Source organism: Stigmatopora argus, chromosome 19 (assembly GCF_051989625.1).
Source record: "Stigmatopora argus isolate UIUO_Sarg chromosome 19, RoL_Sarg_1.0, whole genome shotgun sequence".
In the NCBI taxonomy this organism is placed as follows: Eukaryota; Metazoa; Chordata; class Actinopteri; order Syngnathiformes; family Syngnathidae; genus Stigmatopora; species Stigmatopora argus.
In genome coordinates this window covers 7,724,996-7,750,665 of record NC_135405.1, presented here as the reverse complement: position 1 = coordinate 7,750,665, position 25,670 = coordinate 7,724,996, and the positions used below count along the sequence as shown (strand labels likewise).

Genomic DNA, 25,670 nt, shown 5'->3' with positions numbered 1-25,670 from the left:
TATTGATATTTAAAAAACCCTACCATTTTAATGTAAGAAATCTACACATTCACACCTTTAGGTGTTTTTAGATGTCCTCTGTCAAATCATTCATACATTGCTTCATCTGCTCACCCATCTTCATACCTGGCCTGATGCTCGATTGGCATTGGCTAATATAGCTCAGGACATGAAGAAGAACATGCACAGAATAGATATCTGACATTATTACAGGAAAGCAAGCCATTGGAGGATGCCATTTCCACAGCAGCTCAATAATCACTGACTTCAACGTTAAGTGATACTGTGTACAATGCAATGTTATATCTATCTTGACTGACTAAATGGTAGAGTACACTATGGTCTAGTTTTTAGCCATTCACTGAGCAAGGACAAATCGCTATTTAGCTTAATGAGAAACTGCATTTAGTAACATTCAATGCTGTTTTAGCTGCATAACTTCCAAGTTTCAACTTGAGCAGTGCAGTTGAACGGGCACAATTTTCAGTCAAAATCTTTGGAATTGTTGGACGTACGTGAACACGGCAGTACAGTGTAACATCACTGTATCATAAGGCATTATGTGATGAAGTAGCTGTGTTCAAGGGTGATACTGATTCATGTTTTTGATTAAAAAATGTTTCCCCCACTGTGATTGTCACACGGTCAACACTCTGTATATAAAAGAACTGCATAGCAAGCAGTTTGGCAAGAGGCAGGGATTAAATGATTGCAGTTAAAGGATTAGTTTGAATGGTTTTGAGGCTTTAGAAAACTAATATTTATCTTAATCTCAATTTACATAAATAATTGTCCCCGCAAAGAAGAAATGAGGCCCGTTTAGCAAAACACGCACGTTTCACAATCACTCTGTTCCATCTCCAGCCCCCATGCTCATGCACAGCTCGTCAGTCATTGCACGTCATTAAGCACCAATCCGCCCTAATCTGCGTCAGAGCGGCCTCTCACCAGCCTCTCTGCCAGTCCCACTTCGCAACTGTGGCAAAGACAGCGTCTGGCAAGAGTGGACGGAGTCGCAAGGCGGGGAGTGACTGTTCGAACCGTTGCAACGATCAATCTGAAATTTAAATCCAAATGAGACTAAATACCAAACACAAGTCCCTGTAAGTGACATTGTGTTTTATAGTACAACGATGAAATAATACTCTCCATGCTGTATCCAGCATGTAGTCTAATTATGCTTTTATTAAGGAACTCCAAATGTTTCAGGTATTTTTTTTAAAGCACTGGTTGGTATAATTAAAAATTGAATGTGAAATTCTAATTTCTGAATTGACTTTATGCTACTTCATGCAATATGATATCAGGTTGCTGTCTGTTTCGAGATAACGCATGACAACTGAAGAATGGATTGTGTTTTAGTATATCATGATACATGGGCAACAAAATGGCTTCTATTCTGATCGAGAAATTTTGGCAAGCATTTGGATTTTTTTAAGATTGATAACTGGACATTTTGAGTGGATTTTTAATTTAATAACAAATTTAACAAATGTATGGTGTGGCGTAATTGAACGAAAAGTTGCCCATTGTATGATGACATTGGAAGTGGCAAAGGAAACACAGATAAAGCTGGACAACTGTAGCTATTATACGAGTGCTACTGACTGGTCACCAATTGAACTCTTTAACACTGTAAAATAAATTAGTACAGTAAATCCAGAATAACTGTGTTCCTTTCATGACTGATGTAAAAACAGCATTTGCGATGAAACAAATACAAATATTTGCATAAGAATTCAGTCTGTTTGGTATGTAAATGTAGTCCCAGTACGTGTACATTTTTATCTGTGTTACACTTGGACAAGCATTCAATAAGTCGCTCTGCTTGGCTTTTGCAGGCATTCAGTTTCGTCTCCCTACTTCATGCAGTGTGGACCGCGCTCAGCCACCACCAGGTATCAGTCAATCGCTATTTCTTAGCTTTTCCTGCAACCAGGTGACTTTTTTTTATATGCGGGTACGTTCATTGTGTGTGCCTATGATTTATTATGTCATGAGTCAGTTATTATAAATGCGTAAAAAATATTTATCGAAATGTGAGCTGCGAAAGAAGCTCAAAAGACTTGATCTAAATTCTATTACCGTTTGCTTACATTGGCGTGATATGGGCAGTTACCCATCTGTAGATGGTCTGTGGAAAAAAATGCAAAGGTGTGGGTGTGCCTCCTATGGGTCTGGAGTGGAACAGTATTGCTAGGAATGTAGAAATGTATTTATGAATTGAAATAGATGAAGAGTTCATAATGTAGTTACTGTAATTTCCGTGTTGTTTCTTAAATTATCATGCGGTGTATAGCTGTGCGTGTGTGAGGGAATGGGAGATTCATATTGTGGTTACACAGCCGATAAATCAGCAGCAAGTACATGATGCTATCGTCAATATGGCACGAACCCATTGAGGAATGTTTCTAGGAGCTTGTTGAATCCATGCCACAAAGGACAAATAAAGACAATTCTGACGGAAAAAGAGGGTATTAGCAAGGTCTATCTAATAATCGCTGAGTGTAAACCTAAGACTGTGTTGTTCCTATACAGCTTTTGTTTTGTCTCTGCTTATGCTCTATGTGGATGACATTGTCGCTTCTTTTTAGAGTCATGCAGTCTTGAAATGGCAATGGGTCAGTGTAGAGAAGGAGATAATTACATCAGGAGCAAGAGTAAGGTTATTATTTTGTCGTGAGTTGCAGGAGGGCGTCCCTTTGTCTGACCTGCGGCAGACTGATGTGAGATACCTCAGAAACAGGTCAAACGAGACGACGTTTATTAAGATGTGTCTAAATAGCTGTTGTCAAAAGGATCCCCAATCGTCTTTTTAGTAGTCGCAGGACATTTCACTGAAGCAACAGGCACATTTAACTGTGACGGCTTTCGGGTACATACTGTGTGTCATACAAAAATAGCATAATCTCCTCTATCTGTCGACTAAACTACGCAGTAAACAATCACATTCAAACACAGGCAGATGGAGCTGGCAGCCTGAAAGACTGTTACCGGAATCAATCTTCATTCATTCATTCATCATTCGCACTGCGCATCCTCGCAAGAGTTGCTGGAGCCGATCCCAGCTGACTTTGGGACAAAAAGGCAGACTACACCCTAGAATGGTCGCAAGTTGTAGGGCACAGAGAGAAACAGACAACCATTTGCACTCACAATCACACTGCTACTGAGAGGGACTCGATCCCACGCTTGCCCGCACCGAAGTCAAGCGAACCACTACACAATCAGGTGGCTGCCAGAACCAATTTTTCAGCTAAAATTAGGACGACTTGTTGTTTTAAGTTTCTTAATGATCTGCTTCCTTGCAGGGCGCTTGGGGATGAAGCAGTCGATATTGGGGAGTGTACTAGCTAACAAAGTTTTATTATGCAATTCTGATGCTTTTGGATAAATCTGTTGACTTTTCATGTTCACGCAATGTTTTTGAAATGGAAGAAACTCTGATCATTAACTGTGGATTGAATTTTAGAGCCGGTGATGCTTCGTTTGATTTACAGTATGTCTAGTCTACATTTTGTATGATTACAGCTTGGCTTGGGTAATCGTTTTTCTTCATCTCCATGAGACAAGCTTAATGCACCAAAATGAGATGCAACATAAAATAACTTTTAAATGGATTTTTGGGGGGAGAAAAAAATAGGTACACTCATGGATTTAAAGTGGGAGGGAGTGGGAAGATGACACACAGGTAACTGCTTTTACGAAATTAAACGCTGTCTTTATGGATGGAAGCTTGTTGTGATTTGTTGGAAAAGGACTGGATGCTATGGCTTGGGGCCATTAATGGTCAGTATTTCATATCATGATATTTATTGGACTGAAAGGTGTACCGGATTATAAATCATACAATCAATGAATGAGATTATTTCTTATTCAAATGCAGCAGTTAATGTGCATTTGTTTTATTTGTGGGTTTAAATGATGAATATGTATCGTGAGCACTTACTGGGCAATATATTATTGAAAAAGTGATCCTATTGAAAATTAAACTAAGATTAGACATAACATACTTTAATTTGTGAGAAAATGTAAATGCCATTGAAAGCATGACTCATTGACATTGGAAGCTGTCAGGAAAATATGTTTTTCTTAGCAAGCGTCAGTAAACTCTGTAGGAAGTCTGTTGCAGCCATTTTAATTCTGAGTTCATGATTATTTGGTGAAAAAAAAATCATGATCCTCAGTTTGGACATTACATTTCACGTCTTTGGAGTTTATTCAATTAAATATAGCTTGAATATGATTTCCAAATCGTTACATTCTGGTTTCATTGATGATTAACAGAAGGTCCAAATTTCATTGGATTTGGGCTTGTAAATTGAATAAAAGTAATATAATCAGGGTGTTGAGAATAAATTTAATGGATACTTGGGGATGAATCAATAAAAAGGGGGGGGGGGGTGCTTTAGTTTGGAAAAAATGTGGCAGCGTACTCTATCAGTATCCCCATCATTTTAAAAAAGAGTATTTATTTTTCAGTGTTCAGCTGGTGGGCACGTCTGCATGAAACATGTTCAGCGTTGAAGTCAGATGGTTGGAACATGTATAAATAGACAATGTGGCATTTCGTATTGCCTGAGTCACAAAGCTTCATTTTGGAATCCACCCACTGTCTCTTGCAGCACTGTAGCCCCTTGAAGTTGGAAGGAAGTCAAGTCTGTGATGGGATTTGTCCGAACTGAATTCCTGTGGTTTTCTTTGCATTTAATTAGCTCTGAGCCAAGTAGTCTGTGTACGTGCGTGCGTTGAGTTCTGTGACTACACTTGTTAATATTGATGCCCGTGTTTGAGAGGCAATACAATGCCTTATCTATTTTTTTTTTGACAGTATACGAATAAGTGACAGTCTCAAACAGACAAAGTATCTTCTATGTTAATTCTATTAAGGTTTCTTACTGATATTTAATGGAAAGTAAATATAACTGCATATTGTATATTGAATATTGATACAAGTAGGCTTGGGCTGCTATTTGCTTAAACTGTGGAAGAAAGTCTCGGGACACAACTCCTAATTATTCAGAAGTTCAGGTAGGATTTAATCTAGGATTAGGAGTTCTGACCTCAATCGTAGAAAGCAAGTTTAGGGCAAACTATTAAAGGGTTTATGGGCTGAACTCTTGTCTCCAGAGGGGTGTAAACTATCATCTTTTTACACTTCCTTTTGACCTACCTGTAGTTATTGGTGTTCTAATACCACTGTTCACAGCACTGATCCAATGAATTTTCTAAAATGTCTTCTGTACCCACATTATTGGACTAAAAATCCTGAATTCCACGCGGCTGAAACCCCCTCAACTATTCATTTGTACCCGAGAGAGCAAATCACCGCTATTAACCTTCATTTCACTGCTCCGGTAATCACACTTTATACACAGGTGCTTTGCAACTTACACCAGCATCTTGTCAGTGATTTTTTACCCTGCTCAAAATGCTTGAGCTTCCATCATGCTTTTCAAACAGGTTGGCTCTGGCTAGTTTTGGTTTTATTCATTCTCTACCCTTGTTTTGCTTTGTCCTCGTCCTGTCATCCTGCTTGTGCTATCCAGCGGTGTCATATCCTCCTAGTTACAAGAAGACTCCACCTCCTGTGCCCCCGCGCGCCACCACCAAGCCTCTTATCTCTGTGACAGCCCAGAGCAGCACTGAGTCCACCCAAGATGCCTACCAGGAAGGGAGGCAACCGCGAGGTGGCCTATGGGCCACTGACAGCCTCGGACGTCCCATCTACAACTCCATGGACAGCCTGGACAGCTCCAAAGCGGTAAAGATGGCCATGGAGGCTGCGGCACCCAAAAGGCACTCGTCTTTGGGCAGCCACAGTTCCATCCAGACATGTGACAAAGCCGTGTTGGTATCCAAGGCGGAAGAGTACCTCAAAACCCCAAGATCCTCTATCGGGATACAGGTATGTACACTATAACGTATGGACTCTTACAACGACAGTCTTCTTGATCTTATATGTTAGATGTACTATGTCAAACGTAGATTATATCACCAATTACATCCAAACTGAAACAGCATTTCTTCAAGTGGTACCCGAATATTGCGGCCTCAACTTTCGTGGCTTCACTACATTTCTTTCTGGGGAATTATTATTATTATTTTTTTAAATTTAAATGTTTTTTTAAGTTCATGAAAATGTGAAAATCCACGCTGAAACTCGTAAGCGGAAGCCATTCCCCTGTTTTCCACTTGCTACTAAAGTGCAATGAAGAAAAGAAAAAGGTAGTTATAATAGGAGTGATCCTACTTTGCGTTTTTTCATTTATCGCGTCCATGTCTGGTCTACATTATCCGCGATATTCGAGGGATTACTGTACATTTTTCTTTCCATAATGTATTACAACCATGCATACCATTTTACCAGGTTTGTAAAATTATTTGCATTGAAAGTGGCCATGATGTAATTTTTTCAAGCTACTTTTGGTCCTTCTGCAGATGTTCGGTGTCACATTAATAGGCTGGATGTTATTTGAATACTCTTTGCTTTAAATGGCAGTCTGTGGAGCGGATGTGTCGTTGGGGAGGTCATGTGGTGACTTTAACATGTTGCGGAGACAATGCTTCTTTAATGGCACCAAGATTGGCTATTTTTCAATTATTATAAAAATTGGGTTCTGTGGATGCTTATATTTCTAGTTGAAGAAAACATTCACTCACTAAAAGCCAACATACTCACTGTGTAAGGTGGAATGTCATCGTTGTCTTGCAGGCATTCAGGGACGAGTAGGAAATAAAAGTCGAGAGAAGGCCAGGCAGAGAGATCGAGTTGAGAAAAGTGCCTCTCGGCCATGAGTGAAGGTTCTAGGATAAAAAAAAGTGACATAGATGAACTCGATTTGACAAAACAAATTGTACTAAACCACAAAAATGCAAATGTATAGATTTAAATAAAACATTTACATTTACAATGTCGATTCGGAAATTGTTATTCACATCATCAACAAACCAGTGTGCTACAACTTTTTTGTCAATGCACCAACACTACAATATTGTTAGCCGTGGCTCAGTGAAAGAACGCATGTAGATGTCGATTCCCACTTTTGAAGATTTACACAATAATTCATATTCTGGTTTTAAAGTCCATTTGTGCCACCTCTTTAACAGGTGGAAACTGTGACAGACTCCGAGACTGAAAGCAAAGGCCTTCCTCAGTTTCACTCCATAGGTATCCAAGTGGAGGATAATAAAAGGTATGCGATACTGTGACCGGACGTTTGGACGCCGGACGTGCGGTCGCCCGGACGTTTGGTCGCCGGACGTTTGGTCGCCGGACGTTTGGTCGCCCGGACGTTTGGTCGCCCGGACGTTTGGTCGCCGGACGTTTGGTCGCCCGGGTGAATATAATTTTGAGAGCTGGTTTAAAAAGTAGATATTTAGATATTAAACTCTCGCTCTCATGAATGTAATTTTGAGAGCTGGTTTCAACAGTAAACTCTCTGTCATGTTGTCAAACGTCCGGCGACCAAACGTCCGGCGACCAAACGTCCGGCGACCAAACATCCGGCGACCAAACGGCCGGCGACCAAACGGCCGGCGACCAAACGTCCGGCGACCAAACGTCCGAGTACCATGCGATACTTAAGACTTGCCATTACCTTTTTGTTACATTTCCTGACTGTTCACCTTGTCCTGGATTTATATTAATATACTATGCTATTCTATTCTAATCAAATAACCTTTGCACGTTTAGGCGAGGGCGGGTCAAACGCTCCAACAGTGTTACCACTGCAGTGCAAGCCGACATGGAGCTGGAGGTCTTCCCTTCCATGGAAGACAAGGGTTTACAGTTTGGGGGCGCGTTTGGTCGCCATTCCGAGCCAAGCACCCCCACCCAGTATGGAGCTACCCGCACAGTGCGCACACAGGGGCTGTTTAGCTACAGGGAGGACTACCGGCCCTCCAGCGGGCCTCCCAGCCCGCAGCCTGAACCCTGGTTGATTGAACCCAGCCTAGAGGCCAGCGAGTCGGGTCGAGTGTCTCCTCTTCGCAGGGATGGTGGCTGGTTCATGCAACTTCTTCACAATGAATCCAAAAGAATGGAGGAATGGTGTAAAGAGATGGAGAGGGAGGCTGAGGAGCATGATATGTCAGAGGAGAGTAAGCATCCTTTTTTCTTTACAGTTTTGCATGACTACAGGATGACGTTTCAATTTAGATCTGCATTTCTTTTAAGTCATACTTATGAATTCTGGCAAAATAACAGGTATGGAAGCTTATCTTAATGAAATCTAAAATATCCAAAATAATAGTAATTAAATGATCACCATCAAGAATTCTGTAAATTATGTGGATGCAATATGATATCTTATGAGAAAATATATGAACTGAGACCTTATTGTTCATTTCCACTATAGTAAATCAAAAGCTTTTAGTCAAAAGACATAGCTCCACATTATTTTGTTGATGTTGTTGTTAGACTATTTCTAATGTTTCCAGTTCTAGGTAAAATTCGGAGTGCTGTGGGAAGCGCTCAGCTGCTAATGTCCCAAAAGTTCCAGCAGTTTTACTGGCTGTGTCAGCAAAATCTGGTGAGTGATGGTCAACAACAACAACATATCCACAGTTAAAATCCCCTCAGTATCAGACAGTCTGAAAAGACTTGCATTGTGAGTAGATGTACCTTTCTTCCCCCTCCTGAGCTTTGACAATCGTGTTCGTCCTCCAGCAATAGACCGCAGCAATCAATATTGAAACGTTCCCTCTGCCGCCATCGAGCCCTGCGAGAACGAAATGGGAATTCCAATCAGAAGGACTAGAGCCCTTCCATTAATGCACATAGGCAGCAGCTAGAATTAGGTCTCAGAGTCTGAATAATGGGCTCCCACTCCATCTTACAGCTTTGTCCTTATGTCCTTACACCAGGGGTAGGGAACATATGGCTCGCGTGCCATTTGTGGCTCTTTTGATGGGTGCATATGGCTAACATGCAAGCCAAAATAGTGTTACTCTAATCTTTTTTTCTCATTAGACTGATACATTGTTAAAATAATTGAGACTTTTTCTACTTTACTTTTACTTAAAATCACATTTTCATGTATTTTCAATATTAAATTTTGAGTATGGCTCTCAAAGAAATCAATGTTAAAAATATGAACTATTTCTGGGCAGGGCCCGTAGAACGAGTTAAGTTAAGATAAGTTAAGTTAAGGGGTTAGCGCATCGGCCTCACAGCTCTGGGGTCCTGGGTTCAAATCCACAAACTCTAGGTATGAGTGTGAGCGTGAATGGTTGTCCGCCTCCTCCTGCCCTCTGATTGGCTGGCCACCGATTCAGGGTGTCCCCCGCCTCTGGCCCAGTCAGCTGGGATAGGCTCCAGCACCCCCTGCGACCCTAGTGAGGATAAAGCGGTTCAGAAAATGAATGAATGAATAAATGATTTCTGGCTCAAAGGGTTCCCACGCCTGTCCTAAGCATCGAATACATACACTTAAATAGAGATTTGTTTGTTTGTTTGTGTGATTGTTTGTTTGATTATTTGTTTGATTATTTGTTTGTTTGATTGTTTGTGTGATTGTTTGTTTGTGTGATTGTTATGAACAGCATCACTAGCTCGCAATCCATTTCTAAATTCCACGAAAATTTGTGTCGCAAGTAAAAAATCTTATTTTATTTTTTATCCCGCAACAGTTGGTTTAATTGGCGTCGTTCCATTTGATCACGGAGGCAAACACATGGTGATCATGACTCTTAAATCGATAGCATTAGCCCCACAAAAGAAGATTTTCGGTTATACTCATCGTTAAGAATAAACCTGTTTAATATACAAGCAGTTTGCAAGCCCCCGAAGCTAGTCAGGTCATATTATGATGTAAAATTCCCTAGTAACGGATCTACAAACTATAGAATAACTTTTCTTGACGGGAACGCTTTAATTGTCATACAGGAACTGAGCACAAACACAATCTGTTAAAATGGAAGAAGGTAGATGAGGGAAAAACTTACTTTTGTTTGCGTTTGGAGGACATCGTAAATGTGAATCATTATGCTTGTCGCTCCCCAGGTGGGCGCATTGATGACGTAACACTTCCGCGTCAAATTCATAAAAATGGGAAAGTTTCCATCATTTATTTTGCTTAACTATCTTTAATGACCATTACAAAAGACAACAGTGTTATTTTCTAGGGCACGACCGCCACCATCAGTCATGGACGTGTAGTTAACCTTTTGTGAGTAAGGAAATCCTGAACTTTTTCATTTTATTCGTCTGTTAAAAACGATTAAGGTTCACTGACATTTAAATTAATCTGAATTAAAAAGGTCTGGCTGTGTATATTTTATTTTCCCCTCCTCTTTAGACCAAAAAACTTTGTGCTTTGGTCATTACAAAGTCACATCAAAGTTCGAGTCGGTGTTAAGTTTATTTAAAAAATTAGGTTCAGTGTACATTCATGTATATTTTACTAGCTATATAAAAAATGAAGCTATATTAACTCACCATATGCAAATCATAACCTGCATACATAAAACACAGTAAAAATGTTAACTATTCATTTTAGAAGAGGGGTGGCGAACACGCGGCTCTCGAGCCGCATGCGGCTCCTGTCCGAAATGAATGCGGCTCTTTGCCTAGTTTCATCTTTCTCTTATTTTTATTCCCTCTTAAAACAAATAAATTTTATTTAAAACATAATTTTGATTTGTATTTTTTGATGCTATTCTGACATCAGGTGTGGCTCTTTGGCGCTCACAATTTAAAATGTTTGCTCTTTGTGTCGACCTTGTTCGCCACCCCTGTTCTAGTACATCAACAATTATTTCCTTGCAACCCTGCATTTATTCAGCTGTGTATGTTTTGTCAAAGTATATTTCCGAGAAAATGCTTGACCACAATCAGGACAGAAAAACTTTTCTCCAGTGTGTATTTTTATGTGCCTTTTTTGTGCCGTCGGATGAGAAAAACTTTTTTTGCACACTGGACAGGAGTACGGTCTCTCGCCGGTGTGTGTTCGGATGTGATGCGCCAAACTGATTTTTTGACTGAATCGGATGCCGCAGATTGAGCAGGGAAAAGGTTTCTCTCCAGTGTGTACTCGCATGTGGGTCAACAAATTGCCCTTTATTGAAAATCGGTGACCGCACACTGAGCACTTGAAGCGTTTTTCCGAAATCTGTGCTTTTATGCTCTTTACCAATCTGGAACGATCACTAAATGACAAATCTGGTTTCTCTCCAGGGTTTGCTCCAGCGTCTGTTAAAAAACCCGGATAAGGTGTTATTGAAGGGTCAGATTTGTCTGCCAAGTGGATTATCATGTGACTTCTCAGATTCTTCTTGGCACCAAAAGTTTTACCACACTCAGAACATTTCCAGTGTGTTCTTGAAGTTTCAAGTGGATTTGGAAGTTGAGTCCATTCGTTCGCCTCGCGTTGATCGAGATCAACCTGCGATCTCGCAACACCAGTCGAGGGACAGTCGATAGTATCGTTTTTTTCTTCCGGTTTGAAACCGATCTTCCACTTATCCGCCTCTTCTGTCCACCCATTTTCGAAACCGATTTGCTTGATAAGCACAGTGGGTGAGCTACACTCTACCCTTGGTTTTTGGGAGGTCAAGGTGACGCACGTTGTGGATCGGTCATCCTGCTGTTCTGGAGGAAGATGTTTAACTGCATAACACAAGATAACAAACACACTTCAAGCTCCAGATCCTTATTCAGAATCTAGTCATACAGACGCTCCCCCTACTTACGAACGAGTTACGTTCCGAGCGATTGTTCGTAAGTTGAATTTGTTCGTAAGTTGCTCAGTGCTATATTTTGTATTATAATTTATGTTTAAGGCCTATATAAGTATATTGAAGGTTTATATAAGTATGTTTAAGGCTTGTATAAGTAACACACAGTATGTACATGTACATAATAAGATAAATAAAATGAACTTTAACTTACTTTTGGAAGATGTACTGGATGCTTAAGGAGATGTTGGAGGAGGAGGAGGATTTTATATCATGAGAGGGTCTTCGTCGTCGCTGGAATGGGCTTCAAAAGTTACTTCCTCCTCCGTAACTTCAATGTAGGAAGAAGTTGAGGGTCGAGGAGAAGAAGATGAGGGTTGATGAGTATCTTCCTTGGAGGATTTACTAGAAATTGGCCGAAAGAAGTGATCTAACGACGATTGCACAGTTTTCTTCTTTTTTTCATCATAAATGATGAGGTAGCACTGTATGGCATCATTCAATTGATTTGCAACCTTTGTGCAACCTTCAATATTCGGGTCTTGCTGCTCGAAGAGTGCGATGGCTTTATCTATGAGCGTTTCTTCCTCCTCCTCCTCCTCGACACGTCGGTGAGCCTCCTCCCTCTCACAGCGCCAAGCGTCGGTAACAGCGGCGGAAAGAAGCACCACTTGGAAAAAGGCGCGCAATACAAAATCTAACTTACAGCATCTCTTTCCGAATATTTTTCGACATATGCCATATGCGTAGACATATTCGTATGTACCGTTGTTCGTATCTCGAATGTTCGTAAGTAGGGGAGCGTCTGTATATTAAAAGGATGATGGAATGTTGGAAGCAGATTTATTACCTTTCGGGTGTTCATCATCAGGGGCAGCAGAGCAAGGGTTTGATGGTGGACGGATTCGGCTGTCTTCTTGCGATGTTCCATCAGCGTCTCTTGTCACGCGTTGACTTGAGCTGCTGCATTCGTTATCGTCACTGCGACTCTTCTTTCCGTCATACTCAGTCTTCAAGATGACATGAGGACAAGGCAACTCCAACTGTTTAGCTGCCGCCTCTTCTACGTCTTCATATTTGGGGGACTCGTGTTTCTTCTGTTCCATCATTGAGCTCCATTCCTGCTGTTCAAGTGGGAGAACTTTACGGACGTCTGCAAGACATAAATACATATTGTGAAGAGAAACTAGCCTTAGAAATATGTTACTCTTTCCACCAAAAATCTGACAATTCTCACAGTCTCAAAATAGGATATGAGGCCCCCTACAGTGTTTTTCAAAAATGATTTCCGTTATAATGTCTCTTGCCCATTGTGGAAAGCCGGATTGACTTGCCTTTGCTATTCACGTTTTTGCTTATTTGACAAAGGAGAGGGGCGTCACTGGTTTCTATAATTTGAGTTGAATATGATAGTGTTCATACCTGCTTTTCGTGCTTTATCTTTAGAACTAAAAACGGAATTGAGCTGTTGACGTTGTCTCTCGTTCTCCTGTTTTGAACGACAAAGTTCCTCCTCGTACTCTGCGATGGTGCTTGCAAAAACAACAGCGATTTCTTCCACTGCCGCACTTAGTCGTGCATTCAGCAACGTTCTTAGCATTTCTACTTTACTCATTTCTGCAGGATAATGTGAAATTTTATGTCGCTTTGACACACGCTTTCAAGCTAAAAAAAAAGCTAGATTCCCGACGGTCTTGGCTTCCGTAAACGTCACAGAATACGTCATTACCTATTTGGGGGACGCAAATGTTGATCACATACCACTGCGATAATTGAGCTTTAAATATGTCTTGTTTTTTTCCCTTTTTTTTTTTTAATCTCCACGTAGTCATTTTCCTATGGTTTCAGGACAAAATAGCATGGGAGGAAGGAGTGGGTGGGGGCTCACCTCTGGATGAAAGGGGGATTCTGTCAGAATTTGCTCCCTTATCAGATTTTGCTACCTCCTCAGATTTGCTGCAATATGGCAGTGAGATTAAATAATTTTGAACAAAACTATAAATCAGTAGGGTACTCAGGATGAAGGGCTATGAAGACAACCTCGGTCGGGGGTGTCCAAACTATTCCACAAAGTTCTCATGGTGGAGGTTTTTGTTCCAATTGATTCAGCACTGATAGTTTAACCAATGATTAGATTTTTTGGTGGCACTGATTAAACTTTTAAGACACCAGATTGGTGAAAATGTATCCTCCTCTTCACCCACTGCGGCCCTTAAAGTCCATTTTTGGACACCCATGATCTAATCCTCCTAAATTGGACGATTCACACGCGCTGATAGGACCCTCTCCATCGTAGCCCAATGGATAATGTGACCTTGTGTGTCCTCATTCTGTTGTTGAGAATGTGTGTGTAGCCCGGCTGATAATCGTGCAAACTGTATGTAAAAAGTGTGAATATTCAGCCGATCATGTGTTTGTATGTATTTCATTTCATCTAAAAACAGGATCCCAGTGCCATGCCCAGACCAACATCTCAGGACCTGGCTGGATTCTGGGACCTCTTGCAGCTTTCCATAGAAGACGTCACTGCCAAATTCGAAGAGCTGCAACAGATCAAGAGCAACCAGTGGCAGCTAATGGACATTTCTGAGAAAAAGGTATCAGTGCCTCTTCAGATTCAGCAAAGTTTTTACCAAAAAAACATGGTGTGGAATTGCCTAATTATTAGTGATGGTAATGGTGATGATTGATAAAAGTCAGGCATTGTGTAACAAAGCAAGAGAACAATTGGTGATGACCTAGCCGTCACCATACTCAACTCGAGTTAATCCAGAGTCAAAAGTCGTCTTATATTCGGGCCAATGCGGTAAGTACTGTCACTGCACTATAAAATGTCATAACACTGCCAGATGCATATCAATAAGTAACAATCTCAGACTTTTATTTCAGTCAGCACTGGATTTTTTTTAAATCTTGCACTAAAACACAATACATAATACCTCTATCACTTTAGTCACTTTTGACCTAACTTCATTTTTATGGTAGTATATAAATCCCTTTATAACTACTTATTTGTTGAAGCTTTAAATCTCATACTTGGATTCAACGGTTCAAATTATTTTACATTTATGGTGTATGCAGTACTTTGAACTATATATATACGTACCATAAAACTTCTCTTCTCTTCTTCTGACACCATTTCCATCTAAAACTTGGATTGCGTTGGATTTGTGGTTTGAAATAACAGCTGCTTATGAGGTAAAAAATGTATCCACTTGTCCTGAACGGGCAAAAATGCAAACTTTTGAGATTTAGTGATCCAGATTGTACCGAACTGTACGACTTGACAGAAAAATAATGATGCCATCCGTAATAAATCGATCTGCTGATTCCACATCTTCTCTTTCCCAAGGATCGAAAGTGGCTTCCTCCTCTGACCAAGAGGCCCACTAGAGGACGTGGCGGCATAGTGCGGGAGCGATCCCTAGACCTTCAAGACCGCCAACGTCAAGAAGCCCGCAGACGGCTAATGGCCGCCAAACGAGCGGCGTCGTTCCGACAGAACTCAGCCACCGAGCGGGCCGACAGCATCGAGATCTACATCCCGGAAGCTCAGACCAGGCTTTGAGGTCCACATCCTCTATCTCCTGTCTGCTCACATTTTTAATCCCCATCCAACACCAGCTCTTGGCGTCACATCTAAACATCCATCATCCACTTTAGGAGGTCTCTCGGTTCCTTAAAACCATTTAAAAATGCATCCTCCGTCTCAATTAAACTCCTAATTATCAGGGGTGTGGTGCTTGGAGCAAGCTCAAACAAACTTTACCCCTTCAGTTACTAATAGTTCATAAGGAGCATTGTAGAAGAGCTGCTATTTCCCCAAATCAACACCGATTTTATATTGATCGCCATTGTAAGTACCAAGAGTTGGTTCACTGAAAGAGTCCATCAGGACAGTTATAATCCTTAAAATATGATAACTGATGAATCCAAGTTGAAAAATGCTGAGAATTCCACACTGCCATTTTCCACCTTCATCCATTTCTCTCACAAAACGGATATTTCTTGTTTGCTGCTCGTCTATTAACTAAAGAAGTCGCCGAGGAGGAGAGTACGGAACAAAGCATTTTGCGCCTTACGACATTTATGTTTGTATTTCCAAGGGAAATGTAGTTTATGAAGCTCATGTGATAATGTTGCAGTTGAATTGCAAAGGACAGTTGTTGTTTTTTTTGGGTTGTTTTTTTCATACCATTCAACATGATTTATCTGTTAAGCTATTGTGATGAGTACACTCCCAAACTGCATTTAATAGTAACAGAATGGTGGGTTGATTTAACAGCATTTGTATCGACTGATTAGGGCATGCTTCTGCGCTTCGCTCCGATGAAACACACACAAAAACGTCATTTAGTCCACAAAAGACAAGCGCAAATGACACTTTAACAAGGGTCAGTTACTATGGTAAATGGTGCTGCTTTTTACTCTCCAAGTGTTGTCCTTAATCCGGGCCTACGCGCGCACACAGACACACTCAAGGACTTTTTAAACCAGAGATTTATCAACATGGTGCCCATTGTTTCTGCGCTGATGTGTGTGAGTGTGTGTGTGCTCCATTGTGACGAGGAAGGATCATCTTTGCAATGTGCTCGCCCTCGCTCCCGTCAGATATAAGTCTTCTGTGCAAAAAAAAAAAAAAAAAAAATGTCGGAGATATATTTTTGAGACGCTCCATACATTCACCTGTTATACATCAGTCAAGGGGGGGAAAGTATTAAAGATGTGCACACACAATACATTATTGAATAACTAAACCAAACTATTTTAAAATCATTTAAATTGTTTACTATCTTTGGAGTTAAGTCTATTTTTTTATTTATATGATCTTACTTTAGGAGTGGATTAGCATGGAGAGTTATAATTAAGAAAGTCATGTTTAAATGCCATTTTGAAAGGTATGGCATCCTTTGTTGATACTATTTAAATTAATCTAGAAATTGTTTTTATTTGTCTTGCTTTCATAAAACTAGGGCGAACTCAAAATCTAATTTCCCCAAGACAATTTGCACATTAGCAGAGGCAATTGAGCTTAAACGTTAAAGATTAGTTTTGTAATCATTCATATGGAGCACTGAGTTGTGTCTATATCAAGTTTTAATGATGTATTTTAAGCTTTATTTAATCGTTCAAATCTGGCATGCTTGTTATCAACACTTTTTGTGGTGGGGCAAATTCAGAAAATATTCACTTACACTTTTAAAGGGACTGGGATGATGCAATGGCTCTTAATGGGGACATTTGTGTTCATCACGGTCACCCAGTAGATGAAATAGGCAAGATCTTTTGTTGGAACCTGCAGAAGTCATTAGAAATAGAACTGAAGTGAACTTCAATGGCATTTATACAGATTTACCGTGATAGAAGCATTTAAGATCGCAAAAAAAATACTTTTAATTCAAGTATTTTGTGTCCCTGACAACTGCACTTCACTTTTATATGCTGGTGCACCAGCCATGTTGCTATCATTGTTGTAGTATTAGTTGAGTAGATTTATTCATGTGTATTGACAACAGTGGCTAAAAAGGTATAATAAAGGGTATGTCAAAAAGAATAGCAAAATGATCATGCAATGTCAAAAAGAAAAAGAAACATAACAAAATGAGATCATAAATATTGTCTTTAACATATCACCGCTTCTAGCAAATATGAGCTAGCTACAGTTTTGTTATGTTTATGTTTTTTGACGTTGCATTATGATCTTTGCACATTCTTTTTGAACAACCCTCAATGGTTACAATCTATTTAATTTCACACTTCATTTTTTAGTCATAAACTACAAGGACTCAACTATTTGTATACAAGCAATTTTGCATATTGTCCCCTTTAATGCTATTTAAGTACAAGTCATAAAATGTATTTTTCCCTGCCTAACCTGAGCCATTGGGCATTATAGCAAACTAAACTTACTGTACTGTATTCTTCATATTTTAATAGACATTAAAATGCATTAATCCGTATTTTAGTCCATGTCCATAATAATAGGAGAATGATAGAAAAAAAGAGCTAAGTATTGTTTTATAAATTGTATGTCAAAAGCTTGTTAAGGGTGGCGTGTTGTCGCTATCTAACTTTAGTTTATTACACAAAAGTGTTTAATGGGGGTAAAGATCAGGGCTCTCGTTCAAATTCTTCCAAATCTAATTTATGTCACATAAGTACCAACTATGCCCTTAACTGTTCTCATATGTTTCAAAGCATACATTATCTAAAATGTTTGAAATATGCCACAAAAGTAGGACTAATGACACCAAGGGCTCCTGCAATTGAGAACCAACTTTTGTCCAGATAGTGTACATTTCTGGATTATATTCATTTTTTGGCCAAATCTCAAATTTTACTGGCCTTGAACACAACACTTCTGAATGTAGGTGCTCTAAAACATGCAAAAATATTAATTTGTGTGGAACCTGGGCATAAAAAGACACATTATTATTATTTCAATGTAATTTTATTGAACTATGCTTTTTGTCCATTGTTTTTGGAAAAAGCAGAATACTATTGTACTCATTATCTGATATAATTTTTGACATTTGTCATAATTACTGGAACAAATGTCACTTTGGGTGAGGACATCCTTTGCCCACATGCACTTTTATGCTATTTAAAAAAATATCATTATTATTTGAATGTTTCTTATGCGAGTGTCCAAGACTGTCATAATCAAAACATGACATTTGCTATAAATATGAATTAAACTTTATGACAGATAGGTAGGGCTAAAGTTAGGACACTTAAAGACATCTGTTATAAGTGTCGATTCCTATTCATGGCATGTGATATGTCATAATTATGCGTCTTATGATACTGAAAGGTCTAACTTTACAAAGGAACTTAACATGTGATGAGCATAATATCATTTTTAGTATTCTGCATTAGGGGCATTTATGGGATGAATGATTTTATCTGTTTGCCTTAAGACACGAGTGACCCAATTTACTATTTTTTTTAATGTGAGCTGGACAAAGGTTTGATATATGATCATAGTGGCAGGTGACCACATTGTTCACATTTACTGTCTAATAATAAATTAAATAAATTACACAATGTATATTTAAAACAACAACATAGCTTTTTTCTCACATTGACAGGCAAATAGCAAAAGCCCTTCAGAGATGAATAATTTAAATGTAACCCTTTGCACAACAACAACAAAAAAATGTCACTTAGATCTCAAGAAACCTCTTCATTTTATTTCATTTTTCCCTCCAGTTAGCACAACGACACCGATCAGCCATCTAATAATTCCGTGGAATGTGTTCATCCACATATTCCTCCCACCTTTTACCAAAATTAATCATTAAATTAATATTTAAAGAGTACTTCCAATGTTAAAAATAGTCTGTTCATGCCCATCTTGTTACCCCATGTGTTAATATTTAAAGCTCAAGAGCAAAATGTACCATTTATTTTGATTACCTCATTAAAAAAGGTTTTATTTCAGCCCTCTCCATTGTAGATAATCAAGTGGTGAGAATTTCTTCTCAAATTTGATAACAACTATGACATTGCGCCACACACCGTTCTTGTATAGCAACTACTTTTTTCAAGCAAGTGTGTGCGTGTAGTCTTTTGTGTTGAGAAATTTACAGGGTTTTAGATGGATGGTGAAATTGAAAACAATCCAAATGCATTGTGTGTGTGTGTGCACCACTTCTGCATGTGTGACTTGCACATGCAGACACATTTACACTAACTGGAATCATGCGGGGCTATTAATATAGATTATGAACATATAGAATTGTGTCTAATGTGCATAATCAAGATGAAACCCAAATATATTTGTTATAAGGGGGCTTTGGCAATTATGTACATGACAATTCTTTAGGTGCCTTACTGTGTGGATGGGCATGTGGGCGACTGTGGTGGATACACTGCTTTTACTGCTGCTTCTTTTTGAGTGTTACAAAGGGCTGTAACCTGGGCCGAGTCAGACCTCACCCACATTGCTTTTAGAGGGGTGGGGGTGCATTATTTTACTATACTACAGTTGAATTGTGCTAAGACAATGCTAATCAACTGAGGGGAAGCAACAGAGCTCTGCTTTTCGATGATTAGTTTTGGGAAGAAGAATTAAAGTAGAAGGATGTGAAGAAAAACCTGTCAACCAATGATGCTTATTCCAGCATAAAATGCGGGTTTTTGTGGTCTTTTTGGGTGTAATCATCAAAAATCAGCTAATAATATACAGGATAAAATAAACAGTTCAGTTGATCGTTGACTTCTGAGGTTAATTCATTCAAACTATTTGTATCTCAAATCCTCTTTCATTACTAAAATGATTGAAAGCACCATTAAAACATATTTAAAGTAATTAAGTAAAGTATTTTAAATGTGAAGAATGAAAATGTTTGAACACATTTGTCCGGTTTAATCAACTTAGCTGCTTCTACTGATGTGTTCACTTTGACCACAAGGCAGCATATAACCAAATTTGCTGGTGAAACAATAAGATGACTAAGCTAGAGTAATACTACCGTATTTTCAGGACTATAAATCGCAATTTTTTTTCTTTGGCCGAGGGCGCGATTCATACTTATTATACAAATTATTCACACATTATTATATCATTTCACATGTTATTTTCACACTGATTGCTAATTTCAACATTGGCAGTGGGTGAACCTTTTGCTTATCCCCTCAACGGTCGTCATGGCAACCCTGTAGAATTGCCTGTGACGAGAAGGGCTTACCCAAACATTAGAATTACTTTAAAAAAACACATTCAGCCTGTTATTGACTCTAATCTTATCATTTACTTCATTTTAAATGACGTGTGTGCTTTATCTTGGCTTTTATAAAATAAAATCTCCCTAAAAATGCGACTTATACTCCAGTGCGACTTATGTTACGCTTTCCCTTTTATTGTACATTTTTCGGCTAGTGCGACTTATACTCAGGTGCGACTTATAGTCCGAAAAATATGGTTGTTGTTTTTCCAAGTAGCTGTCTCTATTGTAATACAATCTTAACGATAACATTCGTATTGAGTGTGAGCAACCAGTAGGCTGGTGTTTTTTTACCTCGCAGCGTTTCAAAAGGGGATTGGTACAAACTCTGCAGCTGGCCTTGGAGGCCATGATTGAGTACTATGCAGCATTAGTATAAGTGTGTACTATACAGCATGTGTGTGGGGTTATGATCTTGTTTTGGGTGCCAAGTGCATCAATTAACGACACCTCAGAGATATTCGAATTGGTGCTGAATGAACGGTATATCTTTTTCCTCAAGACAAACACACACATGTTCGAACACGCTAGACTCCGCCCCAACTGGCCGAGCTCAAACCAAGCTTCTTTTCATTCTTATTTTGTGCACTGCAAAGATGTCCTTCTCATATTGTGCTCTCTCTCCTCATAAAAGCATCACCCGATCATTGAAACACTGCTTTATCTGCTCCTTAAGCAATAAGCTTAGTTTACATGCTTAATATCTGGGTGATGATTCCGTTTATTTTGGAGTGTGACTCACCCCACACTCTGCTTTTTAGCACAATATGGATGATTATGTCACCGCTTTCAATACGTATGTTATCTTCAATTCTACAATTATGAGGCGAGAGAGCAGTCACACTGTTGTTTGCCTTTGGTGGAGAAGTGTGTCGTGTTGTATACATTGGTAGAAAATAATTTAATAAAAATAATAATCATTAAAAAAAAGGCCGTGAGAAACGTGGTGGCGTTAAAGATGGTTATTGTTATTCTATTTTGAATTGTTGAGAAATATGAGGATGAGTTTAAATGCCAAATATTCTGTATTTGTACAAAAAATATACATATATAAATATATATAATATATGCCTAATTTGAATAGAATTATTTGAAGCGCTTGACCATGTTTTTGTTGTTTCCAAAAAGTTTCTTTGTCCACATAATTTTCTAGGCTCTTCAAATAGCATGCAGGGTAGTGAAAATGAATGTATTATTTAGTGTTTTATTGCTGGTCAGTATTACAGCATTCTAGAGATTGGTTAGTGCTTATAAGATTCTTTTCAATATGAAATGTTCCTTTTTTTTGAGGTTGCTTTACCCTGGAGACTTTTCGAATTTTTTTAATGCAAGTTTAGATTCAACAATTCATTTCACGTTATGTTTTTTTTTGTTTTCTGTTTAAAAGTATAATTTGACTCTTTAAACTACTGCCATCCACCATGTGTAAATAAAGATGCAAATTAAACTTTTTGAAGAAAGCAGTTGTGAGATACTTGCGTGTTCTTTCAAGGGAATTCCAAAGTCTGAAATAGGTGCAATTTTTTTGCTGGACCAAATTACTGGACGTACCGTCGTGTTTTTGTTTTGGTTTGCTGTTGAGTTGGTCTTCAATTTAATTTCAAATGGCTTTAAAAATCTTCATGCCTTAAGAAGAAGTAGGAACCTTGACAAAGGGAAGTCAATAGTGAGTATGGATATCGTTTCCATGACAACAAATGCTGGCTACACATTGAGCAATAAGTTAAACAAAAAATTAAAACAACACATTCTAAACTAAAGATAACGTACACTCGGATAAAAAAAAATTGAGAAAAAAAGAGGAGCGTTTCAGAAACAAATAATGTTTTTTTAGATCATTATTTAACCACATAACGCGATCTTACCTGATAAGTGTTACATGTCCATCAAATAAGAGTCCTAGTAGTGATGTTTTTTTTAATTACAGCAAAGAAGTCAAACATTACAGACAATAACTATGAATATTGACTTGATATTCAGACTGGCTTGGCAGCAAACGGCACTCACTGTTGACCATGGCCACTTCTACTTTTCCTTTGCTTCAATGACAAGTCACTTAATCCACGGTTTCACTATTGCTCGACATCCTTTAAAAAAAAAGAAAGAAAAAGAGAGCCAAAAATATTGGAGAATAAACATTTCGTTTGTACAAACAAAAGTGATGCCGTAACATTTCACCGGTCATTTTAAATCTCGACATTAGAGCCTTTTTAACATACTGTATTTACAGGATGCATTCTTACTAGCCAAACATCATCACATAGTCTATTTACAAACTTTTTTTTGTCCTAATGGAGCTTTGTGAAACCAGAAACACGTCAGTCAGCAAAAGTCACCACTGTGACGACACGAAAACCTGCTCTCCGACCGACCAGGATGCCGCTTGAAACAATAAGTCCAAAAAAGATTAGGCACAAGCGTCGCTTTTTTTTTTCTGCTGAAAACAGCTCTTCCCGTTTCGGATGATGAGCCAAAATACTGCACGGAGCACGACGGGGCTGTTTTGCATCAAAATAAAGCACAGTAACATCACAGACTCATTTCAAATGAAAGCAAGACAATACTACAGAGTAAATTCTTGGAAAAAAACCAAACAAAAACAAAAACTAGCGTACTTTTACTGCTCCAATATACAGCTTGCTTTTACACTCTCCCCTCACTTATAGGCCTGTTCCATCATTGCTCTTAACGGTGGCAGTGGAGTGAAGAATGATTGTTCTTTTAAGTAACGCAAGTGAACAATAAATACGAACAATGTGCTTCAACCGTATACACATATTTACAACAAGTCTTTGGCTTATGATTAAAACATCCGCGACGGCATACGAGAGAAAATACGTCAGTAGGCTGCCAAGTGCACCAACTAAACAAAGCCAAGGGAGCCAATCAGGACGCATAACGAATGACTAATTAATCTTTACCTCTTTAAAAGGAGCTCATTCAGTGTGATGAATTGAAAATGTGTTGGGCCCAGCCCTGAATTACAATACAATTAAACTCAACGTCTTCACTTTGACACTAAAAGACAATTAAAAGCAAATCTACTTACAAAAGAAGACCAAAATAAAAAAAAAAAATCACGTTTCATTTAACTACACATTTTTTCTTCATGGCATGACAAATGTAAAAGCCAAGTAATACTCAACATGTAAACGTTCTTTGTGTCAGTCTCTCCAATTGGCGTTCAAGATGGGATTCTGTGGGACTTAAAAGAGCTGAAAAACAACATCAATAATTACGATCATCTGAAGCTGGTGGCAATATTGGTGTGTTGAAAGACCAAACTATGTGGACTTGTGGCCCCTCATTTTCAGGGGCCCACTGGCACTCAAGCTGTATGATAAAGAAGCATTAATATCTCCTTGACAGAAATCCTTCCGGATGAAACTGCTATAGGATGCTGGGAGTGAGCGGTCGCCGTGTGGTGAGGTGGGCGGTGGTGGCAAAGGATGGATGGTGTTTCGAATTTTTTTTTCTCCTCCGAGATCTTTCCGCACCTTTAGGAGGACTCAATGAACTCCAGCGCCAGGTCGTAGCAGAACCTGTACTGCTCCTAGAGACGCAGACAACACTTAGATCTTATTCATGTCCATCTCCAATTTAGTCATTGTTATCCTCTTAAAAACACAAATGTGACAGCATCACATCAGGGAAAAATATTGCAAATGAACCCCCATGTAATCATAGATACTACTAGTTAACTTGTTGTTGTTTAAAAGTGTGAAAAATGATTTAAATAAAAAGTAAGCAATGTCACGACTCACTGGAGCATCCACCATGTTGGGTTTGCTGTTCCTCAACGTTTTGACGGCGTGGAAGACGTCAACCACGCTCTGCCTTTTCGCCATTTCGCACACAATGCTGCTGGCACAGAACACGCCACTACGGCCGCCTCCATTTCTTAACAAACAAACACACACATGCAAATGCATTTTCAAAAATGGTGTTTTTTTAACCATAACATAATCATGGAGATATATATATAAAATCCACATTTTCTGTTTCCCTAAACTGGGTGAACTCATTCATTTTAATAATACAGTGGTACCTCGTCATACGACCGTTCGTCATACGGAATGCTCGTCTTACGGGGGAAATTTCGATCGAATAATTCGCCCGTGATGCGGTCAAAATTTCATGATGCGACCAAGCCAGGTCGCCATGGCATTTTTTTGTTTTTGCATCTCTTTCGTGTAAAAAATATGTCTACGAGCACTGGTGGGCGGACTTTGCATTTCCACACGCGTTTTCCCCCCACTTGGTCTACATTTACATACCAGGTAAACAATACGTATTACAATGGATCGGCAAAGTTTTGCTAAGAAAAGGCGACCGTTGACAATGGACATGAAACGCGAAATAATTGAAAAACATGAGCGTGGGGTACGTGTTACCGAGCTCGCTCGGCAATACGAGAGGAATACGTCAACCATATCCTCCATCCTTAAGCAGAGGGACGCAATTAAGGAGAAGAGGCCGACCAAAGGACTATCTATCATTTCCCACCGGCGCAGTGACATTCACGACGAGATGGAGAACCTTCTTTTATTGTGGATAAAAGATAAACAATTAGCAGGAGATAGCCTGGCCGAGTCTACCATTTGTGAAAAAGCCAGCCGAATTTACATAGATTTGATATCAACGAAAGGAGAGCCTTCAACAACTTCACAAACATTTAAAGCGAGTCATGGCTGGTTCGAAACATTTAAAAAACGATCTGGAATACACTCTGTAATCCGACACGGAGAAGCGGCGAGTTGCAATTCGAAAGCTGCGGTGGAATTTATTAAGACATTTGCCTTGATTATCGCCCAGGAAAATTACACCCCCCAGCAAGTTTTCAACTGCGATGAAACTGGTCTTTTTTGGAAAAAATGCCCAGGCGGACAGGATTTAATCGACCTACAGGAGCGTGAACATTTGTTGCCGGAACTTAGTAGCGAGGAGGCGGTGGAATAGGCGGCTACAAAAGATATCAAAAACATGCTCGCGAAGTGGCAAGAGGTTTCGGATTTTATTGAAAAGACTCACCCTGACAAACTGGCAAGTGGTCGCGCATCATCGTATTATGATGACATTTGTATTCGACATTATCGAAATATTTTGAAGGGTAGACAAAAACAAACAACGCTTGATGCGTTTGTTTTGAAGACTTCCGCGGAGCGGCCAGGTGGTGTCAACCCGTAGAACTAAGTAAGGTAAAAAAGATTACAACTAATTTAGAATTTAGTTTTGTTTGAAGTTACATTAAAGGTTGAGTGT

General features: G+C 39.2%; 3 protein-coding genes across 22 annotated transcripts in view; 1 reads left to right on the top strand and 2 right to left on the bottom strand.

The window, feature by feature from the left end:
• Positions 1-21,871, top strand: part of dlgap2b (discs, large (Drosophila) homolog-associated protein 2b) — a 63,660-nt gene extending 41,789 nt beyond the window's left edge. For all 4 annotated transcript variants that reach the window (XM_077586550.1, XM_077586549.1, XM_077586551.1 and 1 more), the window contains 7 exons: positions 1,842-1,898; positions 5,550-5,908; positions 7,111-7,196; positions 7,697-8,103; positions 8,443-8,534; positions 14,124-14,276; positions 15,032-21,871. In XM_077586550.1, coding sequence (XP_077442676.1) covers positions 1,842-1,898; positions 5,550-5,908; positions 7,111-7,196; positions 7,697-8,103; positions 8,443-8,534; positions 14,124-14,276; positions 15,032-15,247 — 1,370 coding nt within the window. In that variant the 3' untranslated portion in view covers positions 15,248-21,871. The remainder of the gene's footprint in view (positions 1-1,841; positions 1,899-5,549; positions 5,909-7,110; positions 7,197-7,696; positions 8,104-8,442; positions 8,535-14,123; positions 14,277-15,031) is intronic.
• LOC144064222 (uncharacterized) lies at positions 814-13,418 on the bottom strand. 2 transcript variants are annotated; one of them, XM_077586558.1, is made up of 5 exons: positions 13,102-13,418; positions 12,530-12,832; positions 8,627-8,723; positions 6,683-6,807; positions 814-1,057 (listed from the first exon to the last, which is right to left on the bottom strand). In XM_077586558.1, exons 1-4 carry the CDS (start codon positions 13,292-13,294, stop codon positions 6,720-6,722), a joined length of 681 nt encoding a protein of 226 aa, XP_077442684.1. In that variant the 5' UTR covers positions 13,295-13,418; the 3' UTR covers positions 814-1,057; positions 6,683-6,719. The 2 variants fall into 2 exon arrangements, with proteins under 2 accessions (XP_077442684.1, XP_077442683.1); XM_077586557.1 differs by lacking the exons at positions 814-1,057; positions 6,683-6,807; positions 8,627-8,723 and adding an exon at positions 10,346-11,611 and having other exon boundaries at positions 13,102-13,417.
• A 440-nt stretch (positions 21,872-22,311) lies between the features above and the next one.
• Positions 22,312-25,670, bottom strand: part of ptprk (protein tyrosine phosphatase receptor type K) — a 75,252-nt gene continuing 71,893 nt past the window's right edge. For all 16 annotated transcript variants that reach the window (XM_077586532.1, XM_077586535.1, XM_077586534.1 and 13 more), the window contains 2 exons: positions 24,173-24,308; positions 22,312-23,961 (listed from right to left, as the gene is read on the bottom strand). In XM_077586532.1, coding sequence (XP_077442658.1) covers positions 23,908-23,961; positions 24,173-24,308 — 190 coding nt within the window. In that variant the 3' untranslated portion in view covers positions 22,312-23,907. The remainder of the gene's footprint in view (positions 23,962-24,172; positions 24,309-25,670) is intronic.

Coding starts and splice junctions, on each gene's coding strand:
- LOC144064222 (XM_077586557.1), bottom strand. CDS start 13,294: ATGAGTAAAGTAGAAATGCTAAGAACGTTGCTGAATGCACGACTAAGT. Junction 12,833..13,101: donor AGATAAAGCACGAAAAGCAG/GTATGAACACTA, acceptor TATGTCTTGCAG/ACGTCCGTAAAGTTCTCCCA. Junction 11,612..12,529: donor TGATGATGAACACCCGAAAG/GTAATAAATCTG, acceptor TGTGTTATGCAG/TTAAACATCTTCCTCCAGAA.